Raw genomic sequence first — 20790 nt, 5'->3', positions numbered from 1 at the left:
ACCCCCCAAATAATGAAATGGCTGGAGCTGGGCTGATCTGAAGCCAGGAGCTCTTCCGAGTCTCCTATGTGGAAAGAGGGGCCCAAGCACTTGGACCATCCTCTGCTGCCTTTCCAGGCCAAAACAGAGAGCTGGATCAGAAGAGGAGCAGCCGGGACACAAACCAGCGTCCATATGGAATACCAGTGCCACAGGAGAAGGCTTAGCCTACTGTGCCTCAGCGCCAGCCCCCAAAAGCATGATTTTTTTTTTAAGTTCATTTTTTTTAAGGCACAGAGAAAGAGAAAGAGAGACAGAAATGAAGATACTCTGTCTTCTGCTTCACTGCCCAAATGCCTGCAACAGGCAGAGCTGAGCCAGGCCAAAGCCAGGAGTGCGGAACTTAATCCCTGGAGTACAGGATATTTTAAAGATAGTGCAGAGTTCTGTGCACCCTTCATCCAGTTTTCCCCAACAATTATACCTTATGTGACTGTAGTACAATATGAAACCAGAAGATTGACCCCAGTGCACTGATTCTGCATAGAGCCTGTGTCACTTTATCACATGCTCAGTTCATGTCACCAGCACGACACTCAAGATCCAGAACTGTCCCATCAGCACAGAGACTTGCTTCATGCCACCTCTGTAGTCACACAGACGCCTCTAACCCCAGGAAGTCACTAAATTATTCCCCATGTCAGTGATTTTGTCATTCTGAGAATTCAAAATAAATGGAATCCAACAGTATGTAAGCTTCTGACAGAGGCTTTTCTTCACTCAGCCTAATGCTCTTCAGACGCATCAAGTTATGTTCTGTATTAATTGCTTATCCCTGGGGCCACACTGTGGCATAGTGGGTAAAGCCACCACCTGTGAAGTCAGCATCCCATACGGGCACAGGTTCAAGGCCTGGCTACTCCACTTCCTATCCAGCTCCCTGCTGATGTGCCTGGGAAAGCAGCAGAAAATGGCCCAAATCCTTGGACCCCTACACCCACATGGGAGACCCAGAAGAAGCTTCTGATTCCTGGCCCAACCCCAGCCGTTGTGGCCCTTCGGGGAGTGAACCATCAGATGGAAGACCTTTATCTCTGTCTCTTCCTCACTCTGTGTAACTCTGACTTTCAAATAAATAAATAAATAAATCTAAAAAAAATAATTAAATAATTGCTGGATCTGGCACTGTTGTGCGGTAGGCTAAGCCTCCTCCTGTGGCACCAGCATCCTATATGGGAGCCAATTCATGTCCCGGCTGCTCTACTTCCGATCCAGCTCTCTGCTATGGCCTGGGAAAGCAGTGGAAGATGGCTCAAGTGCTTGGGCCCCTGCACTCACATGTGAGACCTGGAAGAAGCTCCTGGTTCCTGGCTTCAGAATGGTCCAGCTCCAGCCATTGCAGCCATTTGGAGAGTGAACCAGCGGATGGAAGACTTTCTCTCTCTCCCTCTCTCTGATCCCCTTTCTCTCTCCCTCTCTCTCCCTTTCTCTCCCTCTCTCTTCCTCTCTCTCCTTCTCTCTCCCTCTCTCTCCCTCTCTCTCCCTCTCTCTCCCTCTGTCTGTCTGTAACTCTACCTCTCAGATAAATAAATAAAATCTTTTTAAAAAATTGCTTAGCCCTTCTTGTTGTCAAGTAATATACCATGGTACTCCACAGTAAACAAGCCACTGTTCATTTAACCCTTCACCAGTTGTAGAATATTTTTATTGTTTTCCAGTTTAGCCATTACAGTTAAAGCTGCCATGAACAAACATGGACAGGCTTTTGTGTGGACATAAATTTTCATTTTTCTGTGGTAAATTTCCCAGAGTGTGATTGCCAACTTAAATCATAAATGCTATGTTTTTTAAGAAATTGGAGCAGACATTTGGTGGAGGTGTTAAGATACTGCTTAGGAGGCCCATCCCCCACTGAAGTGCCTGATTCAAGTCCCAGCTACTCCACATCCAATCCAGCTTCCTGCTAATGCACACCCTGCAAGGCAGCATATGATGGCTCAAGTGCTTGGGTCCCTGTCATCCATGTTGAAGACAGGTTGAGTTCTGGGTTCTTGGCTTCAGCCTGGCCCAGCCCTGGCCATTGTGGGCATTTGGGGAGTGAACCAGCAGATGGAAGATCTTCCTCTATCTGTCCCTCTCTCTCTGTCTTTCTCTTCTCTGTCGCTCTGCTTCTCAAATAAAATTCTTTTAAAAAATAAAATTTTTTTGAAAGAAGCTGCCAAAATTTTATCCAGAGTGGCTGTACCGTTCCCACCAGCAATGTATAAGAGAATTAGTTTCACAAGAGACCCTGAATAGCTAAAGCAATCTTAAACAACAAAACCAAAGCCAGAGGCATCACAATACCAGAGATCAGGGTGTACTACAGGGTACTTACGATCAAAACAGCCTGGTACTGGCACAAAAATAGACATATGAACCAATGGAAGAGAATAGAAACTCCAGAAATCAATCCACGCATCTGCATCCAACTGATCTTTGTCAGAGGAGCTAAAATCAGTCCCTGGAGAAAGGACAGTCTTTTCAACAAATGGTGCTGGGAAAATTGAATGTCCACATGCAGAAGTATGCAACAAGAGGGACAGGTACAGAGAGAGAAAGTGATTTTTCCATCCGTTGGTTCACTCCCCAAATGATCACAACAACCATGGCTGGTCCATGCCCAAGCCAGGAGCCAGGAGCCAGGAACTCTGTCCTGGTCTCCCACATAGGTGGCAGGGGCTCAAGTACTTGTGCCATCATCAGCTGCCTTCCCAGGTGCATTAGCAGGAAGCTGGGTTAGAAGCACAGTAGCTTAAACTGGCGCTCATATAGGGGATGCTGGCATTGCAAACAGAAGCTTAACCCACTGTGCCACAACACTGTCCCTGTCCCTTTTCTAACTTGGATTGTTTGTTGTTGTTGTTTAAGCTTTATTTTATTTATTTGAAAGACAGTTACAGAGAGAGATCTTCATCTGCTGGTTTACTCCCTAGATGGCCACAACAGCTAGGCCAGGCTGCAGCCAGGAGCCAGGAGCTTCCTCCAGGTCTCCCACGTGGGTACAGGGGCCCAAGCACCTGGGCCATCTTCCACTGCTTTCCCAGGTGCATTAGCAGAGAGCTGTATTGGAGATGGAACAAGCAAGTCTTGAACCTGTGGCCATATAGGATGCCAGCATTGCAGGTGGTGGCTTAACCTATTTTGCCACAAGTCCGGCCCCTGTTTGGTTTTTTTACCATTGAGTTCTGAGATTTCTTGATTCATTCTAGATAATAATTGACTCTTCAGACTCCATTCCCTCTATATAGCCTTGCTTCTTCTGGCCCTTTGAGGCTCCTGTTCTTGCCCAGGACCAAGTCCACCTACCGGTGAGGCCATGAAAGAGGGAGGTCACTCTGCCTGCTCCCCTGGGGCTTCAGGAACTTCCTCTCTGCGGTCTTGGTCTCTGCAGATGCTGCTCACCTTTGATGACCAATTCCTGCTGACTGCCGCTGACGACGGCTGCCTGTTCACTTGGAAGGTCTTTGATAAAGACGGCCGGGGGATCAAGCGAGAGAGGGAGGTGGGCTTTGCCGGTGAGGTGCTCGTGACTAAAACAGACATGGAAGAGAAGGTGAGAAAGAGACCCACTGGAGAGGGACCTGGGACAGGGGAATTCCTTACCAGACCTCCAGCCTCCCCTGAGATTACAGAGAGGCCTGAAGCTCACAGCCTGGGAGGATGGCTGGGTAAATTTAAGAAAGGGGAGGTAAGTGTGTGATGGGTTTTATCAAAGAACAGCGCTGTCGGAGCCCAGGCGTGGTGGTGAGGTGAGCGTGGCACAGAGCCTTGCCGAACGAATGGGAAAGGGCCTGCCACACAGAGTGCAGAGGGGTGGGAGTGGGGTGCTCTGAGGAAGAGGCTGCTAGCTGGGGGCGCCGGAGAGAGGACCAGAGATGGAGCTGGGGAGACAGGCAGATTGCTCGTAGGGCCCCGCTGGCAGATTCAGGTAGGGGGCGGCTCGGTAAGATCCGCATCTCCGGGAGAGGGCCCTCCAGCAGGATGGCGAGTGGAGTGAGGCAGACGGGCAGCGAGTCCCGCAAACGTAACCTGTCCTTGACCGCATCGTCCTCACCGGCGCGCTCCTGGGCAGCCTGTGCATCTGAAAAGTGTTCAGTTAGTGCAGGCCACGTGCCTGGTCCCGTGTGAGGCTCTGGGCAAGCAGTGCAGCAAGATGGGCTAACCACCCACCTCGGGGCCCAGCCCGGCCAGCCAGGGAGGTGGTCTCTCCCGCCGTCTTCTCGCCTCCACCCCACACCGCTCTCTAAAATAGCTGTCTCCAGGCTTGGCTGTCCTCTGGCTCTCCTCTGCCACCTCCCCTCTCTTAGCTAACCCCTTGCCTTCGGCCCTAGTGCCTGCACTGCCTCGGAGAGGTCGGTAAAACACCAGCGTCGGCCCAGCCAGGTTAGACGGGGACCTTCGGAGGCTGTCGGGAATGAAGTTCAACTTCCCTCACGTGGCCTGCAGGGACCTGGATGGCCTGGGCTCGTCTCAGCCGGCTCTCCCTCTGCTCCACCCACACCACATCTCGTGCGGGGGTCCTGGCTGGGCACCCCCGCTCACACCTCCCTGACTGTGCACATGTAGGCGGGTTCGTCCTCACCCTCGTCTCAGTACTTCCTGTGTGCCCCGGGAGGGCAGAAATGAACTTGTCCAGCCCCTCAGAAACAGCACAACAGCAGGGGTACAGACAGACGCCGTAGCTCGGCCTGTGTGGGGCATAAGCGCAGGCGAGAGAGAAGCGGGCACCTGTGCTCTCTCCCGCCCTGTCGGCAGCACTGACGTGGTTAGGAAAAGGGGGAGTGTACATCACAGTTTTCTGAAAACGCAGGTATCAGTGAGTACCATGGAGGAGGGAGACACCGGACACAAGCTAGCAGGGCCGGAGAGCTAGGGCGTGGGTTAAAGTCTCACAGTGAGGCCAGCATAGCACAGGCATTCGAGACAGGCAGGACGTGTACCACCTGGCTTCGGCCACTTGTCATGAGTTTTAATTATACGTGTATTCTGCTGCCTATAAGTTCCTTGAGGGCAGCAATTGTAATTCAGCAAATACTTTTTTTTTTTTTTTTTTTTTTTGACAGGCAGAGTGGACAGTGAGAGAGAGAGACAGAGAGAAAGGTCTTCCTTTGCCGTTGGTTCACCCTCCAATGGCCGCCGCGGCTGGCGCGCTGCGGCCGGCGCACCGCGCTGATCCGATGGCAGGAGCCAGGAGCCAGGTGCTTTTTCCTGGTCTCCCATGGGGTGCAGGGCCCAAGCACCTGGGCCATCCTCCACTGCACTCCCTGGCCACAGCAGAGGGCTGGCCTGGAAGAGGGGCAACCGGGACAGAATCCGGCGCCCCGACCGGGACTAGAACCCGGTGTGCCGGCGCCGCTAGGCGGAGGATTAGCCTAGTGAGCCGCGGCGCCGGCCCAGCAAATACTTTTTGAATGCTTGCTATGTGCTAGGCCCTGTTACAGATACTTGGGATATACAAATGAACAAAACCAACAAAGATCCTAGGCTTCTTAGAGTTTTAATGAGAGAAAAAGACCAAAAAAAAAAAAAAAAGCCCCAAAATAATAGTATACAAGGGTACTTCAGAAAGTTCATAGGAAATGAAATTAAAAGATGTTTATTTTGATGCAGAAAATGTTGAAACCCATGCATAGTTATTTCATAATACACACTTTCTGTGAGTTTTTTGAAGACCTCTCATATTAGAAAGTTTCAAGATAAAGAAATAATAATGGCCAGCATTGTAGCACAGTGGGTAAAACCACCACCTGTGACAATGGCGTCCTGTAAGGGTGCTGATTCTGTCCTAACTGCTCCACTTCTGACCCAGATCCCTGCTAATGGCCTGGGAAAAGCAGCAGAAGGTGGTACAAGCATCTGGTGCCCTGCCACCCACGTGGGAGACCAGATGAAGCTCCTGGCTCCTGGCTCCGGCCTGGCTCAGCCCTGGCTGTTGCGGCCATTTGGGGAGTGAACCAACAAATGGAAGATCTCTCTCTGTCTCTGTCTCTGTCTCTGTCTCTCTCTCCCTCTCCCTCTCCCTACCCCCGCTCTTTCTATAACTCTGACTCTCAAATAAATGAAGAGCAAAGTGGGGTGGAGGGAAATGGGAATGGGAGCAGGATTAAACGGGTGCAAGGAGACCTCCTGGAGAAGGTGACATTTGAGCCAATCCGGAGGAGACCAGAGGGTTCTGGGCCCAGTGCCTAGCACAGGTGAGCTCATGAATATATTGTGAGGACAGAGGAGGAAGTTGTTCGCCTGTGTGGCTTGTGGGGATAAGGTGACAAGTTCTAGTGGAGACACATGGAGTTTGAAGCTAGACAGAGTTGCAGGTCTCAGGTCACAGCCACGGGTTCAGCTATGCTGATTGACCCACACTGTGCATGGCCTTGATTCTGTGTCCTGCCTTCCCCCACAGGCTCAGATTATGTTGGAGCTGAAGACCCGAGTGGAAGAACTAAAAATGGAGAATGAGTATCAACTCCGGCTGAAGGATATGAACTACACTGAGAAGATCAAGGAGCTGACAGACAAGTTCGTCCAGGAAATGGAGTCCCTGAAAACCAAAAACCAGGTCTGTTTGAGAGGCTGAGCCAACAACCACAGACAGGAAATTTCCACCTTGCCCAAGGTGAGGCTGGCGTGGACTCTACCGCCCCCGCTGTGCTGAGCAGTCCTCTGACGCACAGCCTTGCCACTTACGACACTTACGACAGAGCGCTAAGTGTGAAAAGGCCCAATAGGAAACTCCCTGTAGTGAATGGCATAAATTAGGTGAAGTAAGTGCAGAGAAAATCCACTAACGTGTAGTTACCTCCGCAAGCTGGAATTATGGGTAATTTAAATGTTCATTACTGCATCTCTGTGATTTCCATGCTCTCTACAATGTATTTTACTTTTGTGATCCAGAAAAACTTATTTTAAAACAAAATGAGACGATAACAAGAAAAAACAAGTATAGAAAGGGAAGAACCTGCAGAATTATTGCTTTCTAGGTTATCAGAAAGTTAAGTAAAAGTAATTCAGTCTGTATGTCACCATATTTGTCCAGGCTTTCCCAGGCTCTCCCTTGTTCTCCACGATCCTATCTGGGCCCTCACCAAAAACCCCTAATTTTTTCTGCAAGGGGTGTTTGTTACTTTGTCAAAGAATTTGACTGAAAAGAAAAAAAAAGAGCAGCCCTGACTATTAATTTTATTAATTTATTCATTTATAATGTCACTCACTTAGTCAAGAAACATTGAATTAGTGCCCAACCTCAGCCAAGTACAAAATTAGGTCCTGGGGTGGCAGGTGGGGGCCAAAGCTGTGGTGCAGCAGGTTAAACCTCCACCTGCTATGCCAGCATCCCATAAGGGCTGGCTGCTCTACTTCCAATCCAGCTCCTTGCCAATGTGCGGGGGAGGCAAAGGAAGATGGCCCAAGTGCTTGGGCCCCTGCACCCATGTGGGAGACCCAGAGGAAGCTCCGGGCTCCTGGCTTCAGCCTGACCCAGCCCCAGCTATTGCGCCCATTTGGGGAGTGAACCAGCAAATGGAAGACCTCTGTCTCTCCCTCTCTCTATATATATATAAATCTGCCTTTCAAATAAAATAAAAATAATTCTTTGAAAAGAAAAATTAGGTCCTGGGGCTGACATCACCTGTGCAGAGCTGTCCTGCTCGGTTAGAAGCGCTTCCCTAGCAGCTCACACAGCAGCCCGCCTGAGGACTGCCGGGCAGCAAAGCCCAGGCACAGCCTTGGGACTCAAAGGAGCCCCAACCTTCTCTTCCCAGCATCTGCTTGACCTGCGTTCAAAACTGACCTCATGGTTGACAAGCCCACCTGATGGCACGGCTGTACACAGGGAGAGTGTAGAATGCCCAGAGCAGAGCAGAAAGGAAGTGGAAGGTGGCCGTGTGGCTGCGGCCTCACAGCAGTGCCTGGTGCAGAGTAGGAGTGGAGAAGTGCTCGCGAACGAGGCGGGATGCTACTTGGGAAATCAGTTCTCACCCGCATGATGTGGAGATGTGTAGAACGGGGAAATGTGCCTGTGTTTTAGGTTTTGAAGACAGAAAAGGATAAGCAGGATGTGTCTCATCGCGAGCACATAGAAGACCTCCTGGACAAGCAGAGCAGAGAACTGCAGGATCTGGGTGAGCCCCGCGCAGAAGCCGGGTGGGCAGAGGGGCAGAGGGGCAGAGGGGCAGGCTGCAGAGCACTGAAAGCCATGGGTTAGGGGCAGACGGCTGCCAGTTCCCAGGACAAAGCTGGAGTGCCAGGGAACGTGGCTTGGTCTGTGACCAGGCTTACAAATGTCCCCTGAACACCTGCTCATTCATTCAGCACATGTTGAAGCCCAGCCGCAGGTCACTAGGAAACACAGATAAGTTCCGATGTGGTGCCTGCTAGACTTCCGTGAGTTCCAGACTCCCTGCTTACTTGCTGGGAGTCTAGGGAGTCACCGGGCCTTACTGAGCCTCAGTTCACTCTTAGGTAAAATGGGGACACAGACACCAATTCTGCATGCTCAGGGCGTTCTCCCTGACTCTGAGCCCTGGAACACACGTGTGGACCTTCCTAGAAACCCTTGTTTCTGGGACTGGTGCTGAGGTTTAGCGAGTAAAGCCACTGCCTGCAGTGCCGGCATCCCATATGGGTGCTGGTTCAAGTCCCAGCTGCTCCACTTCTGATCCAACTCTCTGCTGTGGCCTGGGAAAGCAACAGAGAATGGCCCAAGTGCTTGGGCACCCACACTCACATGGGAGACCTGAAAGAAGCTCCTGGCTTCTGGCTTCAAATTAGTGCAGCTCTGATCATCATGGCCATTTGGGGAGTGAACCAGAGGCTGAAAGACCTCTCTCTCTGCCTCTCTCTGCGTGTAACTCTGACTTTCAAATAAATAAATCGGGAGGGAGGGAAAGAAGGGAAGGAGGGAGGAAGGGAAGTAGGGAAGGAAGGAGGGAGGGAGGGAAAGAAAGAAACCCTTGTTTCTGGAGGGGGAGGGGCTTCACTGCCTGATGAGATGATGGAGTGGCAGGAGGTGAGGAAGGCAGGTGGGCTTTTGAGTCTTGGCTCCGATGGCTGCTTCTCTGACTAGCACTGGGAGGGGTAGGGAGACCCCCAAGACCCCTGGGTGTTCGCGAGGCTCGTGCTGCTCACCCACCTGAAAGAGCTGCCCTCCTCGCTTCTCTCCAGAAAGTTCCAACAACCAGAAGTTGCTACTCGAGTATGAGAAGTACCAGGAGCTGCAGCTCAAGTCCCAGAGGATGCAGGAGGAGTATGAGAAACAGCTTCGGGACAACGACGAGACCAAGAGCCAGGCCCTGGAGGAGCTGACTGAGTTTTACGAGGCCAAACTGCAAGAGAAAACCACTCTTCTGGAAGAGGTACCCCCAGGAAGCCACGCTGACCCTCTTTCCCCAGAGAAGGAGCCGACTGCGGATGCGGTCACCCAGACGCTCACTAAGTAGCTGCCGTGTGGGAGACGTGCTGTCCGCTGGGACCTCAGTGGTGGCCGTGAGAGACCAGCTTCTATGCCTAGTGGGAGAGACAGCCACGTAGCCTCACGTTACGGCTGTCACAGCTCTGTCAAGGAAGAACGGAGGAAGCCCAGGTGTCCACGCGGACAGCAGCGGCAGAGCCGGGTGTGGGGTATTGGTGGGAAGGTGGTTGGAGTGACGGAGCCTGAGCTCTGACCTGCTAGGGGGAAGGGGACACAGGAAGACAGACGGAGGACCCATGGGAAGTGAGCGCACGGGTTAAGGAGTCCCTGGCCTTGGTGTCCGCCCCTGCGGTAGTAACACTCGTCTCCCATTCCCGATAGGGCTTGGAAGCTCGTCTCACCCCGGCACGTCTTAGCGCAGAGGCGTCACGAGCCCCTGTCCCCCGAGCACACTCTCTCCCTCTCTCTGAGCCAGGCACAGGAAGACGTCAGGCAGCAGCTGCGGGAGTTTGAGGAGACCAAGAAGCAAATTGAAGAAGACGAAGACCGAGAAATCCAAGATATCAAAACCAAGTATGAGAAGAAGCTGCGGGATGAAAAGGAATCCAATCTGCGCCTCAAAGGGGAGACAGGCATCATGAGGAAGAAGGTAGCGCGCCCCCCAGACCTGCGGCACGGTGCAGCGGGACGGGCGGGGTGGGGCGCAGAGAAAGCTGGGAGCAGCAGCCAGGGGGCCCTGGGAGCCAAGCGCTTTCTCATCCCCAGCGAGCAGGGCAGGCGAGGGCCCTGGCCACTGCACACCCAGGCACACAGACCCCTATGCATGCTCTGAGGGGGCTGCTGCCTGGGGGGGGGGGGTCCCCCTCCCTTTCCTTTCCAAGGGATATTGCGGTTCCCTGGGCACCAAGAGTTGCCCTCTGGGCTCCTGCTTATCAGCAAATGGACGTAATCACATTTTCAGAGCTAAACCTCTGAGATTCTCAGCCTGGAGGTGTCCTTGGGCTCTCATGGGTGATTCCAGTCAGACCCAGCAGGTGGGAGAGGGAATGGGCTGTAAGATGCTTTGTTTAGGGGTGGGGAAACAGATATTTAGTTCACCGATTGTTGGGATGATGGAGGATTCAGTTCACAGATCCTTACAGAATTGCCACACAGCCTTCCAAAACATTTAGCCCTGAGGGAGCCAAGCTCAAAACAAGCTCCCATTCTTTCCTGTTAGAAATCATGTTACTGCGGCCAGCACTGTGGTGCAGCAGGTTAAGCCACCGTCTGCAGTGCTGGCATCCAATATGGCACTGGTTCAAGTCCCAGCTGCTCCACTTCCAATCCAGCTCTCTGCTATGGCCTGGGAAAGCAACAGAGAATGGCCCAATGCTTGGGCCCCCACACTCACATGGGAGACCTGGAAGAAGATCCTGGCTTTTGGTTTGCGCCTGGCCCAGATCCGGTTGTTGTGGCCAACCAGAGAGTGAACCAACAGATGGAATTTCCCTCTCTCTCTCTCTTTCTCTTTCCTTCTCTCTCTGTAACTTTGCCTTTCAAATAAAATTTTTTAAGATTTTTTTTTTAATTTATTTGAGAGGTAGAGTTACAGACAGTGAGAGGAAGAGACAGAGAGAGAGGTCTTCCTTCCATTGGTTCACGCCCCAAATGGCTACAATGGCCGGAATTGTGCCAATCGGAAGCCAGGAGCCAGGAGCCTCCTCTGGGTTTCCCACGTGGTTGCAGGGACCCAAGGACTTGGACCATCTTCTACTGCTTTCCCAGGCTACAGCAGAGAGCTGGATTGAAAGAGGAACGGGCCAGCGCCACGGCTCACTAGGCTAATCCTCCGCCTTGGGGCGCCAGCACACCGGGTTCTAGTCCCGGTTGAAGCACCGGATTCTGTCCCGGTTGCCCCCCTTCCAGGCCAGCTCTCTGCTGTGGCCAGGGAGTGCAGTGGAGGATGGCCCAAGTACTTGGGCCCTGCACCCCATGGGAGACCAGGATAAGTACCTGGCTCCTGCCATCGGATCAGCGTGGTGCGCCGACCGCAGTGCGCTGGCCGCAGCGGCCATTGGAGGGTGAACCAACGGCAAAAAGGAAGACCTTTCTCTCTGTCTCTCTCTCTCACTGTCCACTCTACCTGTCAAAAAAAAAAAAAAAGAAAGAAAGAGGAACAGCCAGGACTAGAACCAGTGCCCATATGGGATGCTGGCGCCACAGGCGGAGGATTAACCTACTGCACCTTGGCGCCAGCCCCTCAAATTTTTTTAAGGATTTATTTATTTATTTGAAAGGCAGAGTTACAGAGAGGCAGAGACAGAAAGAGAAAGAGGTCTTTCATCTGCTGGTTCACTCCCTAGATGGACGTAATGGCTGGAGCTGTGATGATCCAAAGCCAGGAGCTTCTTCCGAGTCTCCTGTGTGGGTGCAGGGGCCCAAGCACTTGGGCCATCTTCTACTGCTTTCCCAGGCCATAGCAGAGAGCTGGCTGGAAAGTGGAGCAGCCTGGAATCAAACCAGCACCCATATGGGATGCCAGCACTGCAGGCGGTGACTTTACGCGCTACACCACAGTGCAGGCCCCTCAAAGAAATTTTTTTTTTTAATCCCAGTACTGGTAGATCCAGGAAGCAGTTGTATCTTCCGCTTGTGAACATGGCTGAGATGGCTCATCAGTTAGATCCCAGTCTCTGTGACCTCGATGGGACATGGATCCCAACCTTTCAAGGTCCATGTGATCGCAGAAGACTTTGGGTCCACCCCGGGGACTGATCCTGGGGCCTCTTCCTCACGTATTGGGAATGGGCCTGTGCGTTGTGGACAGGCTACCGCGTCGTCCATTTGGCCTGGGAAGTTCCTAAACTGTCCCTGAGCCTCCAAGCGTCACTCCTGAAAGCCCAGAAATGCTGAGTGCTAGGTGTTCGCCTAGCAGGTGCCCCAGTTCTGACCCCAGCTGGACAGCGCTGGGGAGCTCTTTCCACCGGGACAGTTGGGAGGAGTGGAGACGAGCTCAGAACCTTCAGTGGCCTTCGTGGTTGCCACCTGTGTGTTTAGTTCAGCAGCCTGCAGAAGGACATCGAGGAGAGAACCAATGACATTGACGTCCTGAAGGGGGAGCAGGTGAAGCTGCAGGGAGTCATTAAGTCCCTGGAGAAGGACATCCAAGGCCACAAGCGGGAGATCCAGGAGCGCGATGAGACAATTCAGGACAAGGTGAGTGGACTCGGGCAGTGGGGACGGAGCTCAGGAGAGAGGGGGAGGGTCCCTGGCTCCCTGAGACACATCTGTTTAACTTGATGGGGCCGAGCTATCGATGAAGCGCCTACCTATACTTGGCCCTGGGCGAGGTACTGTCAACATGTCTCATTCAGTTCTATCAGCAAGCCCGGGGAACATGAGCGACCCAGCGTTAGGAGTCTACAGGAGACAGACAGGATGAGAAGCTGAGTCAGCTGGCTCCAAGGCCCCTCCCTCCCTCCCCGCCTTGCTGTAAGCAGGCTAGGGCCATAGGTCTCCATGGACTGTGAACTGATCGATCACCCGCCACATTGTCCACATGGCCCTGCTGATCAAAGAAAGACTGCGCTGGGCCCACCCCATGTCTGCCGCGTGCCCCGGCCAGCTGCTACCACTTTCCAGAGTGCCTTCCACACAGAACTCTCAGAAGACAGACTGCATTTTACAGGAGCCGCCAGCTCCACGTCAGAATCGAGTGTTGCCAACTCTGTACCCTCCTCATCCATCCCCTGCCTCTGCTGCCTGAGCCAGGCAGGGTCCCTCATCGTTGAGAGCATGGACTTCAGCACAGCGTGTGGGGTCCAGCACAGGCCCTCCGTTTACCAGCTTCGTGAAGCCTTCATTTTCTCCCCTGTGAAATGGGATGCCAGCTCTCAAGGCGTGCACGGGACCGTTCCTGGATGTCACTCCTGCATGTTCTCATGTTTTGTTTGGATGGAGGTGGGGATCTAAAGCTCTCTTCAGATTCTCCGGGGGGATTTTGACGAGAAAAACCGACAGCCTCCTGATGTAGGAGTGCAGCTGACTAACCAGGCTGAAGGCCTCCGCCTCCAGCCCTGCCATCATGGCCGCCAGAGGGTAAGCGTGCTTGTGTCACAATCTTCCTGCAGCTCCGCGCTGCCCGCTTCAGGGGTCAGCAACGTCTGCCGTAAAGAGCTCGATGGGGCTGCTCGGAGGCTTCACAGGCCAGTCAGTCTCTGCGTCAGCAGATCAACTCTGCAGCCATAGGGGAACCCACCCATAAACAAAACAAACAGCACCGGGCTGGGTTCCAGCACACCCTCGCAAGCTGGCCCGCGGGGTGAATTCTGAACTCCTCAACCCGAGATGCAAGGCCCTTGCCTTCCTCTCCTCCTTCCCCCAGCCTCACTGTCCACTCCCCCACGAGTCCCTACTGGACACCCTGCAAGCTGTGCCAGCACCCTTCGTGCCTACTATGCCTCCCGTGCCTTCCTCTTTTACACCACTTACCACATTTTAAGCTGCTTTCCAAGCTAGTATTTCCAGCTTAAGGGCAAGGGATGTGTCACATTTACATCTGGAAAGCAACACGTGGCCCAAGATCTTCATTCAGTACATGTTTACACATTCAGTGTTTGGAGAAGCCTGTGTTCTAGTCACTACTGCCATGCGTCAGATCGCCTCAAATCTTAGCGATGGACAGCAGCAGCTAGAGCGTCATGCTCGTACACTCTGGCCTGGAGTGTGGACAGGATGTAACCATGTCTCGGCTCTGCCCGCAGTGTCCAGAGCCTCCACTGGGTGTGGCTTAAATAGCTGGGGGCTGGGAGATCAGCATCCAAGGTGCTGCTGCTTCTCCATGCCCAGCACCTCGCCAGGGCTGGCCAAGAGGCTGGGCTCTGCTGAGTCTTTTGACCAGACCCCTAACGCCTTCTCCCACCTGGAGATTTCCGTGGAGTGACACACCTACACAGAGATGGCTTTCCCCGGAGCACGTGGCACAGGCGAACCAGGTGGAAGCTGCCTGGCTTTTCTGTGCTAGCCTCCAAAGTCACCCAGCATCCCTCCAGAAGCAAGGAAGAGAATTAAACCTGCCTCCTGGAGAAGAAGCCACGGCCGCATAGCAGAGGAGCTGCCGGGCGGGGCGGGAGATGCTGTTGAGGCCATGTTTGGAGAACGCAGTTGCCCACAACCTGTCTGTGAATGAGTGCATGAGTGAAGGTCTGATACGGAAGCTAAGGGGTCAGCCACAGCCCAGCAGGGAGAGACAGCCTTCGTCTCCCTGGCGCGAGTCCCCATCCCGAGTCACGGGGTTCCGCACCCCAGGGCCTTGTGAACACTCTCTCTCCTCTCCCTCATCTCACCCCCAGGAGAAGCGAATCTATGACATGAAAAAGAAAAACCAAGAACTAGAGAAATTCAAGTTTGTGCTCGACTATAAAATAAAGGAGCTGAAGAAACAAATAGAACCTCGAGAAAACGAGATCAAGGTGATGAAGGAACAGATTCAGGAGGTGAGACCGTGCGCAACCCTGGGCCCTCTAGACCCTCTCTGTCCTCCTGCAGGATTCCTGTTTGACCAGAGGGGAATGAAAGCAAGCTCCCCTCAGAGCCCCACTCTGCCACTCCCACGGTGCGTGGGGCCTCGACTCAGTGCTGCACAGAAGGCCAGCCCGGGCCCCGGTTGTCCAAAAGCAGAATGCTGTGGAATTTCACTCCCTGAAGGCCAGGATGGGCTTTGGCCCTCCCTGTGCCTCAGGGTTTGGGGTGCAGGGCCCCTTAGAAAGGAGCTGCAGTGGCGTGCACTCAGCCCCCAGGCTGTTGCCACAAAGCGCAGGACTCTGTTCAGCCATGTTTCCCGCCTGGAATGTTGGCTGGGGCCCCGAGCAAGGCCTTGGGGCTTGGACTTCATCTGGTAAGGAATGAGAAGGCACCTGAGGCTCCCAAGCAGGCCGGTGGCACCATTGAGAGTATGTCCTGGGCCTGTTCTGGGCCGTAACAGGACGAGGGCAGAGAGGAGAGAGAAGAGAAGCAAGGTCAATTGAACAGGGGTCCCTGAGAGTCTGGTGAGGTACCAGTGTTCCCCGTTTGTCCCCTGTGTCCCAAACACACTGCCTCTCCTCCTTGCAGAGTGCTCCCCCATCAGCCTCTCCTCACTGGGCAGAAAGCAGCTGATGGGGTGGGGTGGGGGGCACAGTCGATCTGAAAGGAGAAATGGAGAAGCCTTTCTGATTCTTCACTTAATCCCTGTGTCCAGTGTCCACATCTTGACCAACACCTGTCTGACCAGTTTCCAAAAGGTGCCTCAAATCCCACGCCCCTCTGCTGCTATCACCAGCCTTGCCCCCACCGTCTCCCATCTGCACTTGACTCCAGCCTCTAGTCTGTTCACAGAGAGGCCAGCGTGAATGCCCCAATGATGTCCCATCCCACCTAGAGCAAAATCCAGAGTCCCTGCCGAGGCCCACAAGGCCCTGCGTGCTCCGGCCTCTACCTGCCTCTGCAGCCTCATCTCAAAGCCCCAGCTGCAGCTGCCGGCTCACTGCACCTCTGGGTGCTGCCCTGGCTGCCTGGAAGGCCCTTTCCCCAGAAGGCACATGCCTGGCTTCTCTGCACCTTCCAGAGCCCTGCTTACCTGTCACCTCTTCAAGCAAGCCTTCTCTGACCTCCGACCTCAGGCAAAGTAGGCTTCTTCTCTTCACTCCTTGTTCTTTGAATGTTGGTGCTGAGTAAGGATAGCAGGTACAAGGACTTCAGCGCCCATGACCCAGCTAGAATTGGATGCCCTTGAGCTGGGAGGTGCCGGTCTGCCGGGGAAGCCTTTGCTATAGGAGGCAGATGGGGGTCAGCACAGGGCTGGGGAGTGTGGTGAAGCTATGTCCCCGCAGCAGTGACTTTCTCCCTCGATTCTGCAGTGAGGAAGGGTGCCCCCAGCTAACACAGAACTGCCTGCTCTGGGTCTCCTGCCATCTTGAGCAACATCAGGACTCTGGCGCTTGGCAGGATAGCCGCATTTGCCACAGCTGTCTTGGTCCCTTGGGCTGCTATAACAAAACACCTTAGACTGAGTAGCTTACGTACAGCACAAGTGTGTGGCTCACAGCTCTGGAGGCTGGCAGGTTCAGCATCAAGGTGGCAGCAGCTTTGGTATCTGGTGAGGTCCCACACCTCACAGACAGTGCCTGCCATGTGTGCTCACGTGGTGGAGGTCAAAAGGGTGGGCTGACAGGCTCCCTCCACCTCTTGAATTAGGACACTGATCCCACTGATAAGCGTGCTGCCTTCATGACCTCCTTCCCAAAATTTCCACCTGTTGATAGCATCACCTAAGGGGCTCTGGGGGGACACATACACTGAGACTATGGTAGTAGCCCAGAAAGGTGAGAGAAGCCCCAAGAAGATGAGAAAAGCAGAGGCCACACCCATCTGGAAGGTCCTTGTGCACAGGCCCCTGGAAATCACAGCCCTATTGTTGCCTCCTCGTTTGACATTTGTGATTGGGATTAAGGCTGGGCCAGTCGTTTCCTGAAACTGAGCTGACTTTCCCTAACACCCGTGTTACCCCAGCAATAACAGGAGCCAGCAGGGACAATGCCCGCATCTCGGGGTGATGCACACAGAGCCCTCCTACTCCCATCCCCGGTGCCAGTTGCTCCCAGACCTGGTTCCTTCCAGGGGCCTCTGACCTTGGGGCTTCCCCCTGGGGTCAGAGGCACGGGCAGCCCCCTCTGTGGACCTTCTGTGAAGCTCCTTGTCCTACAGGAAGGATGCTTCAAGGCCCGGCTCACTTGCAAGGCAGAGATGTAGGAACCTCCCCTCCTGCCCTTCCCCAGCTGCCCTCCGAAGACTCCTCCCCAAGGAGAGGTTTCTGGACACCGTTGCTTCAGGTTCCACCACTGTTTCCATCCAACACGTTTCTCAGCCTCAGCACGAGTAACATTTGCAGGGGGCAGTTCTCTGTTGTGGGGGTCGGTCCTGTGAGTCTCCCCAGCTCTGCCCGCTGGATGCTGGGAGCACACCCTGAGGTCCGTTGCAACCAAATGTCTCCAGACATTGCCAGCTGTCCCCCTGCAGGGTCAAATACCTTCATCCTCCCTACCCCAGGCCCACTGAGAATCCCTGAGTGTGACGAAAACCACGTGGAAAGGAAGCAGGCTCCCCACCCGGGGAAGGGATCTGGCTGTGCAGCCAGCCACTTAACGTTTGATACGTTTCCTAAGTTTTCCATAAAATACATTGTTCTTTTTAAAAAGATTTATGTATTTATTTGAAAGTCAGAGTTAGAGAGAGAGAGGGAGATATCTTCCATCCATCCACTAGTTCACTCCCAAAATAGCCGCATCAGCCAAGGCTGGGTCAGGCCACAGCTGGGAGCCTGGAACTCCATCCAGGTCTCCTACGTGTGTGCAGGTGCCCAAGTATTGGAGCCACCTTCAGCTGCTTTCCCAGGCACATTGGCAAGGGGCTGAATCAGAAGCGGAGTAGCTGGGACTGGAACCAGAGCTCATATGGAATGCCAGCATCACAGGCAGCAGCTTGCACCCTTAAAACAGATTATTATTATTATTCTCAGAGTAATTTGAGGCTTTACCGAAAAATAAAATAAAACAGAGCAAAAATGAAGAAGAGACTCCTGTATCTCTTCCATCCTGACCCAATCTGCCCCTGTTGACTTTAGCAAAGCCAGAGAAAGGGGCACAGCCAGCTGCAAGTACTCAGGCGCCCTGCAGCCTGGAGAAACCCCTCTTCCATCTTGCAGCTGCCATTTCCTGTCTCAGCAGGACCAGCGCTCACTCGGGCCACAGCGGCAGCCTCCTCACTGGTCTGCCTGGCTCCCTCTGCATCAGGCTCTCTGAGAGGCAAATCAGATCACTCCACTCTCCCAAACCCCTCAGGACTCTAAGCTTGCTCTCAGGCCCAAGGCCAAATCTCCCACCCGTCCGCCCTGTGTCCCGTGGGATGCAGCTCAGCTGACCTGTCCAGCCCCTCCACTCCTTCTGTCCTCAGCACACCCTGCAGCCAGGGAGCCGGCAGAGATACTCCGGCTGCCCACGCCCCTGGCCCTGTCTGTGTTCTCCCTGCCTACAGGGCCCTGTCCCTCTCGTCCTCCAGTACTTACTCCTCCTAAGGAGCCTAACTGCAGCATCCCTTCTCGGGGTGCCACCTGCTCACCTCCTTGCGTACACACACGGAGGCACCGCAGTCAGTGTTTCTCTTGGGCCACCTTAACTTCTGACTTCTCTTTGCTCCTAGACCTGAGGCTTCTTGAGGATACAAGCCCCCTCTCCTTCAGTGTCAGCCCCTGCACCTGTGACAGCTGGAAGCCCTGTCTCATGGGTGCATTCTTTCTTTAGCCACAAACACCCCTGCTCGCTGTGTGTGCTCTGCCACTGTACCCAGCTCCACCACCACTGCCTGTCCGTCTTTCTCTCCCAGAGGCAGGCTGCCTCAGCCCCTCCTCATCCTTGCTGCTGATCCCTTTGCCCCCTACGCTCACTGTTTATTCATTCGCTCATCAGGTCCATGCTGAGTGCTGTTTTTAGGCCAGGCATCATGTCCAAGGGCCATTCCAACAATGTGCTTCCAATAATGAGGACAGTGTGCTTCTAGAAGCTGCCCCATCGTATCCAGAAGATGGATGTGGCTCATTAGGGCCTCCTGGTACCCCAGGAAGTTGCCAAGACCCCTGAAATCTGACCAAAGGGCCTGGGGTAGATTAAAAGGGGTTGCTCCACCCAGCTGTAGAAAGACACAGTGAACTGCCCCATTCCCCCAAAATAGCACACCTCCCTCCTACCAAGAACGCTAGTGTCCGCCATAGTTAGTGTGGAAAAGAAATGTCACTCCTTTGCTTTGGACAGGAATTGGGTCTACTGGAAGCTCACAGGCAGACCTCTCCTGATTGGTCACATATCTTCGGTTAATACAGATGCAGCAGGGGCCAGTGTTTGACACAATGGCTAAGATGCCCCGTGGGATGCCCACATTCCTTCTTAGAGTACCTGGGTTTCAGACCCAGCTCTGCTTCTGATGCCAGCTTCCTGCTAATGTGCACCCTGGGAGGCAGCAGATAACGGCTCAAATTCATAGATCTCTACCGCCCATGTAGGAGACCCAGACTGAGATCCAGACTGCTGGTTTCAGCCTGTTCCAGCCCTGGTGGTTGTGACCATTTTGGGGAGTGACCCAGTGAATGGAAGATCGTTATCTGTCTCTGTCTCTCTGTCTTTCTGCCTTTCAAATAAAATGAAGATAATAAAAAAACTTAATTTAAAAAAAGTAAGCAGCATGGTTGAAGGAAAGGGAGAGGTGGCTAAGAAGGAAAGTTTCCCACCCTGGTCATGGAAACAGCTCATCATGGATTAACACGTGAGTCAGTTGTGGTGTGGGGAGGAAGGATTTTTTTTTTTAATTTTCATTTATTTGAAAAGCAGAGAGAGAGATACAGAAAGAGATGGAAAGAGATCTTCTGTTCACTAATTCACTCCCCCAAATGCCCACAACAGCCAGGGCTGAACCAGGCGAAAGCCAAAAGTTGAACTCAATCCCAGTCTCCCATGTGAGTGGCAGGAACCAAGTACTTGAGCCATCACTGTGCATTAGCAGGAAGCTGGATGGAAAGGGAGCCAGGACTCAAACCCAGGCCCTCCGGTGTGGGCTGCGGACATCCAAGTGGTGCCGTAACCACTGCACCAAACACCTGCCCTGGGGGCGAGGGCAACAGGAAAGGCTTCAGTCCAGAGGAAGGCAGTGCGCTGGGCTCGGGGGAAATGTTCCCTCTGAAATTCAGGCTAAAGCTCTCGGACGTCATCTGCATTCTCTTCCTCTTGAACTTGACTCTTTCTCCCCCTTGCCCGCTGTAGATGGAAGCCGAGCTGGAGCATTTCCACAAGCAGAACACACAGCTGGAGCTGAACATCACGGAACTGTGGCAGAAGCTAAGAGCCACGGACCAGGAGATGCGCAGGGAGAGGCAGAAGGTGTGAGCATCTTCCAAGTCTGGCAGCTCTGGGAGTCGAGAGCAGGGACAGCTGGCTTCTCAGAAACAGAGCCAGCCCACGGCTGAGAGACGTTCCCACTTTAACTCACAGTCTTCCCTGGCTCACAGCGCTGCTTGTGCAAATTTCCAAGGCTGAACCCACGTGAAACTACAAAGTGGCTTTGGGTCAGACGGACAAGGGGGTGGAAGGAACTACTCACAGGGACACGCGTAGCCTAGGTCCTACCCAGCCCAGGAAAGGACATGCACAGAGTGATCATTTGTGGTCAGTGGCTCAAGGCTAGGAGACCCTCACAAATCATCCATCCCAGTCTGTATCGTGAATCAGGAAAGTAAGGCCAGAGCCATTAGGAGGTTAAGGCAGTTCACCAATACCCATAGCTAGTTAGCATCTACAGAG

The 20790-nt window shown here is 53.5% G+C and overlaps 1 protein-coding gene across 13 annotated transcripts in view; it reads left to right on the top strand.

The window, feature by feature from the left end:
• The window catches only part of CFAP57 (cilia and flagella associated protein 57), an 81092-nt gene that overhangs the window by 40564 nt on the left and 19738 nt on the right, over window positions 1–20790 (top strand). For 9 of the 13 annotated variants that reach the window (XR_007923666.2, XM_070076991.1, XM_008265423.4 and 6 more), the window contains 8 exons: window positions 3413–3574; window positions 6422–6577; window positions 8045–8138; window positions 9181–9371; window positions 9903–10076; window positions 12467–12625; window positions 14761–14904; window positions 20254–20370. Coding sequence is in view for 11 of the 13 variants with exons in the window: in XM_070076991.1 (XP_069933092.1) it covers window positions 3413–3574; window positions 6422–6577; window positions 8045–8138; window positions 9181–9371; window positions 9903–10076; window positions 12467–12625; window positions 14761–14904; window positions 20254–20370 (1197 nt within the window). In the remaining 2 variants the exon portion in view is untranslated. Of the gene's footprint in view, window positions 1–1254; window positions 1589–3412; window positions 3575–6421; window positions 6578–8044; window positions 8139–9180; window positions 9372–9902; window positions 10077–12466; window positions 12626–14760; window positions 14905–20253; window positions 20371–20790 lie in introns of those variants that run through there. The other 4 variants (XR_007923667.2, XM_051856611.2, XM_070076994.1 and 1 more) reach the window with 4 other exon arrangements.

This window comes from Oryctolagus cuniculus, chromosome 7, assembly GCF_964237555.1.
Source record: "Oryctolagus cuniculus chromosome 7, mOryCun1.1, whole genome shotgun sequence".
Lineage (NCBI taxonomy): Eukaryota > Metazoa > Chordata > Mammalia > Lagomorpha > Leporidae > Oryctolagus > Oryctolagus cuniculus.
Note: the sequence above shows the minus strand (reverse complement) of the source record. Positions and strands in the feature narration are given on the sequence as shown.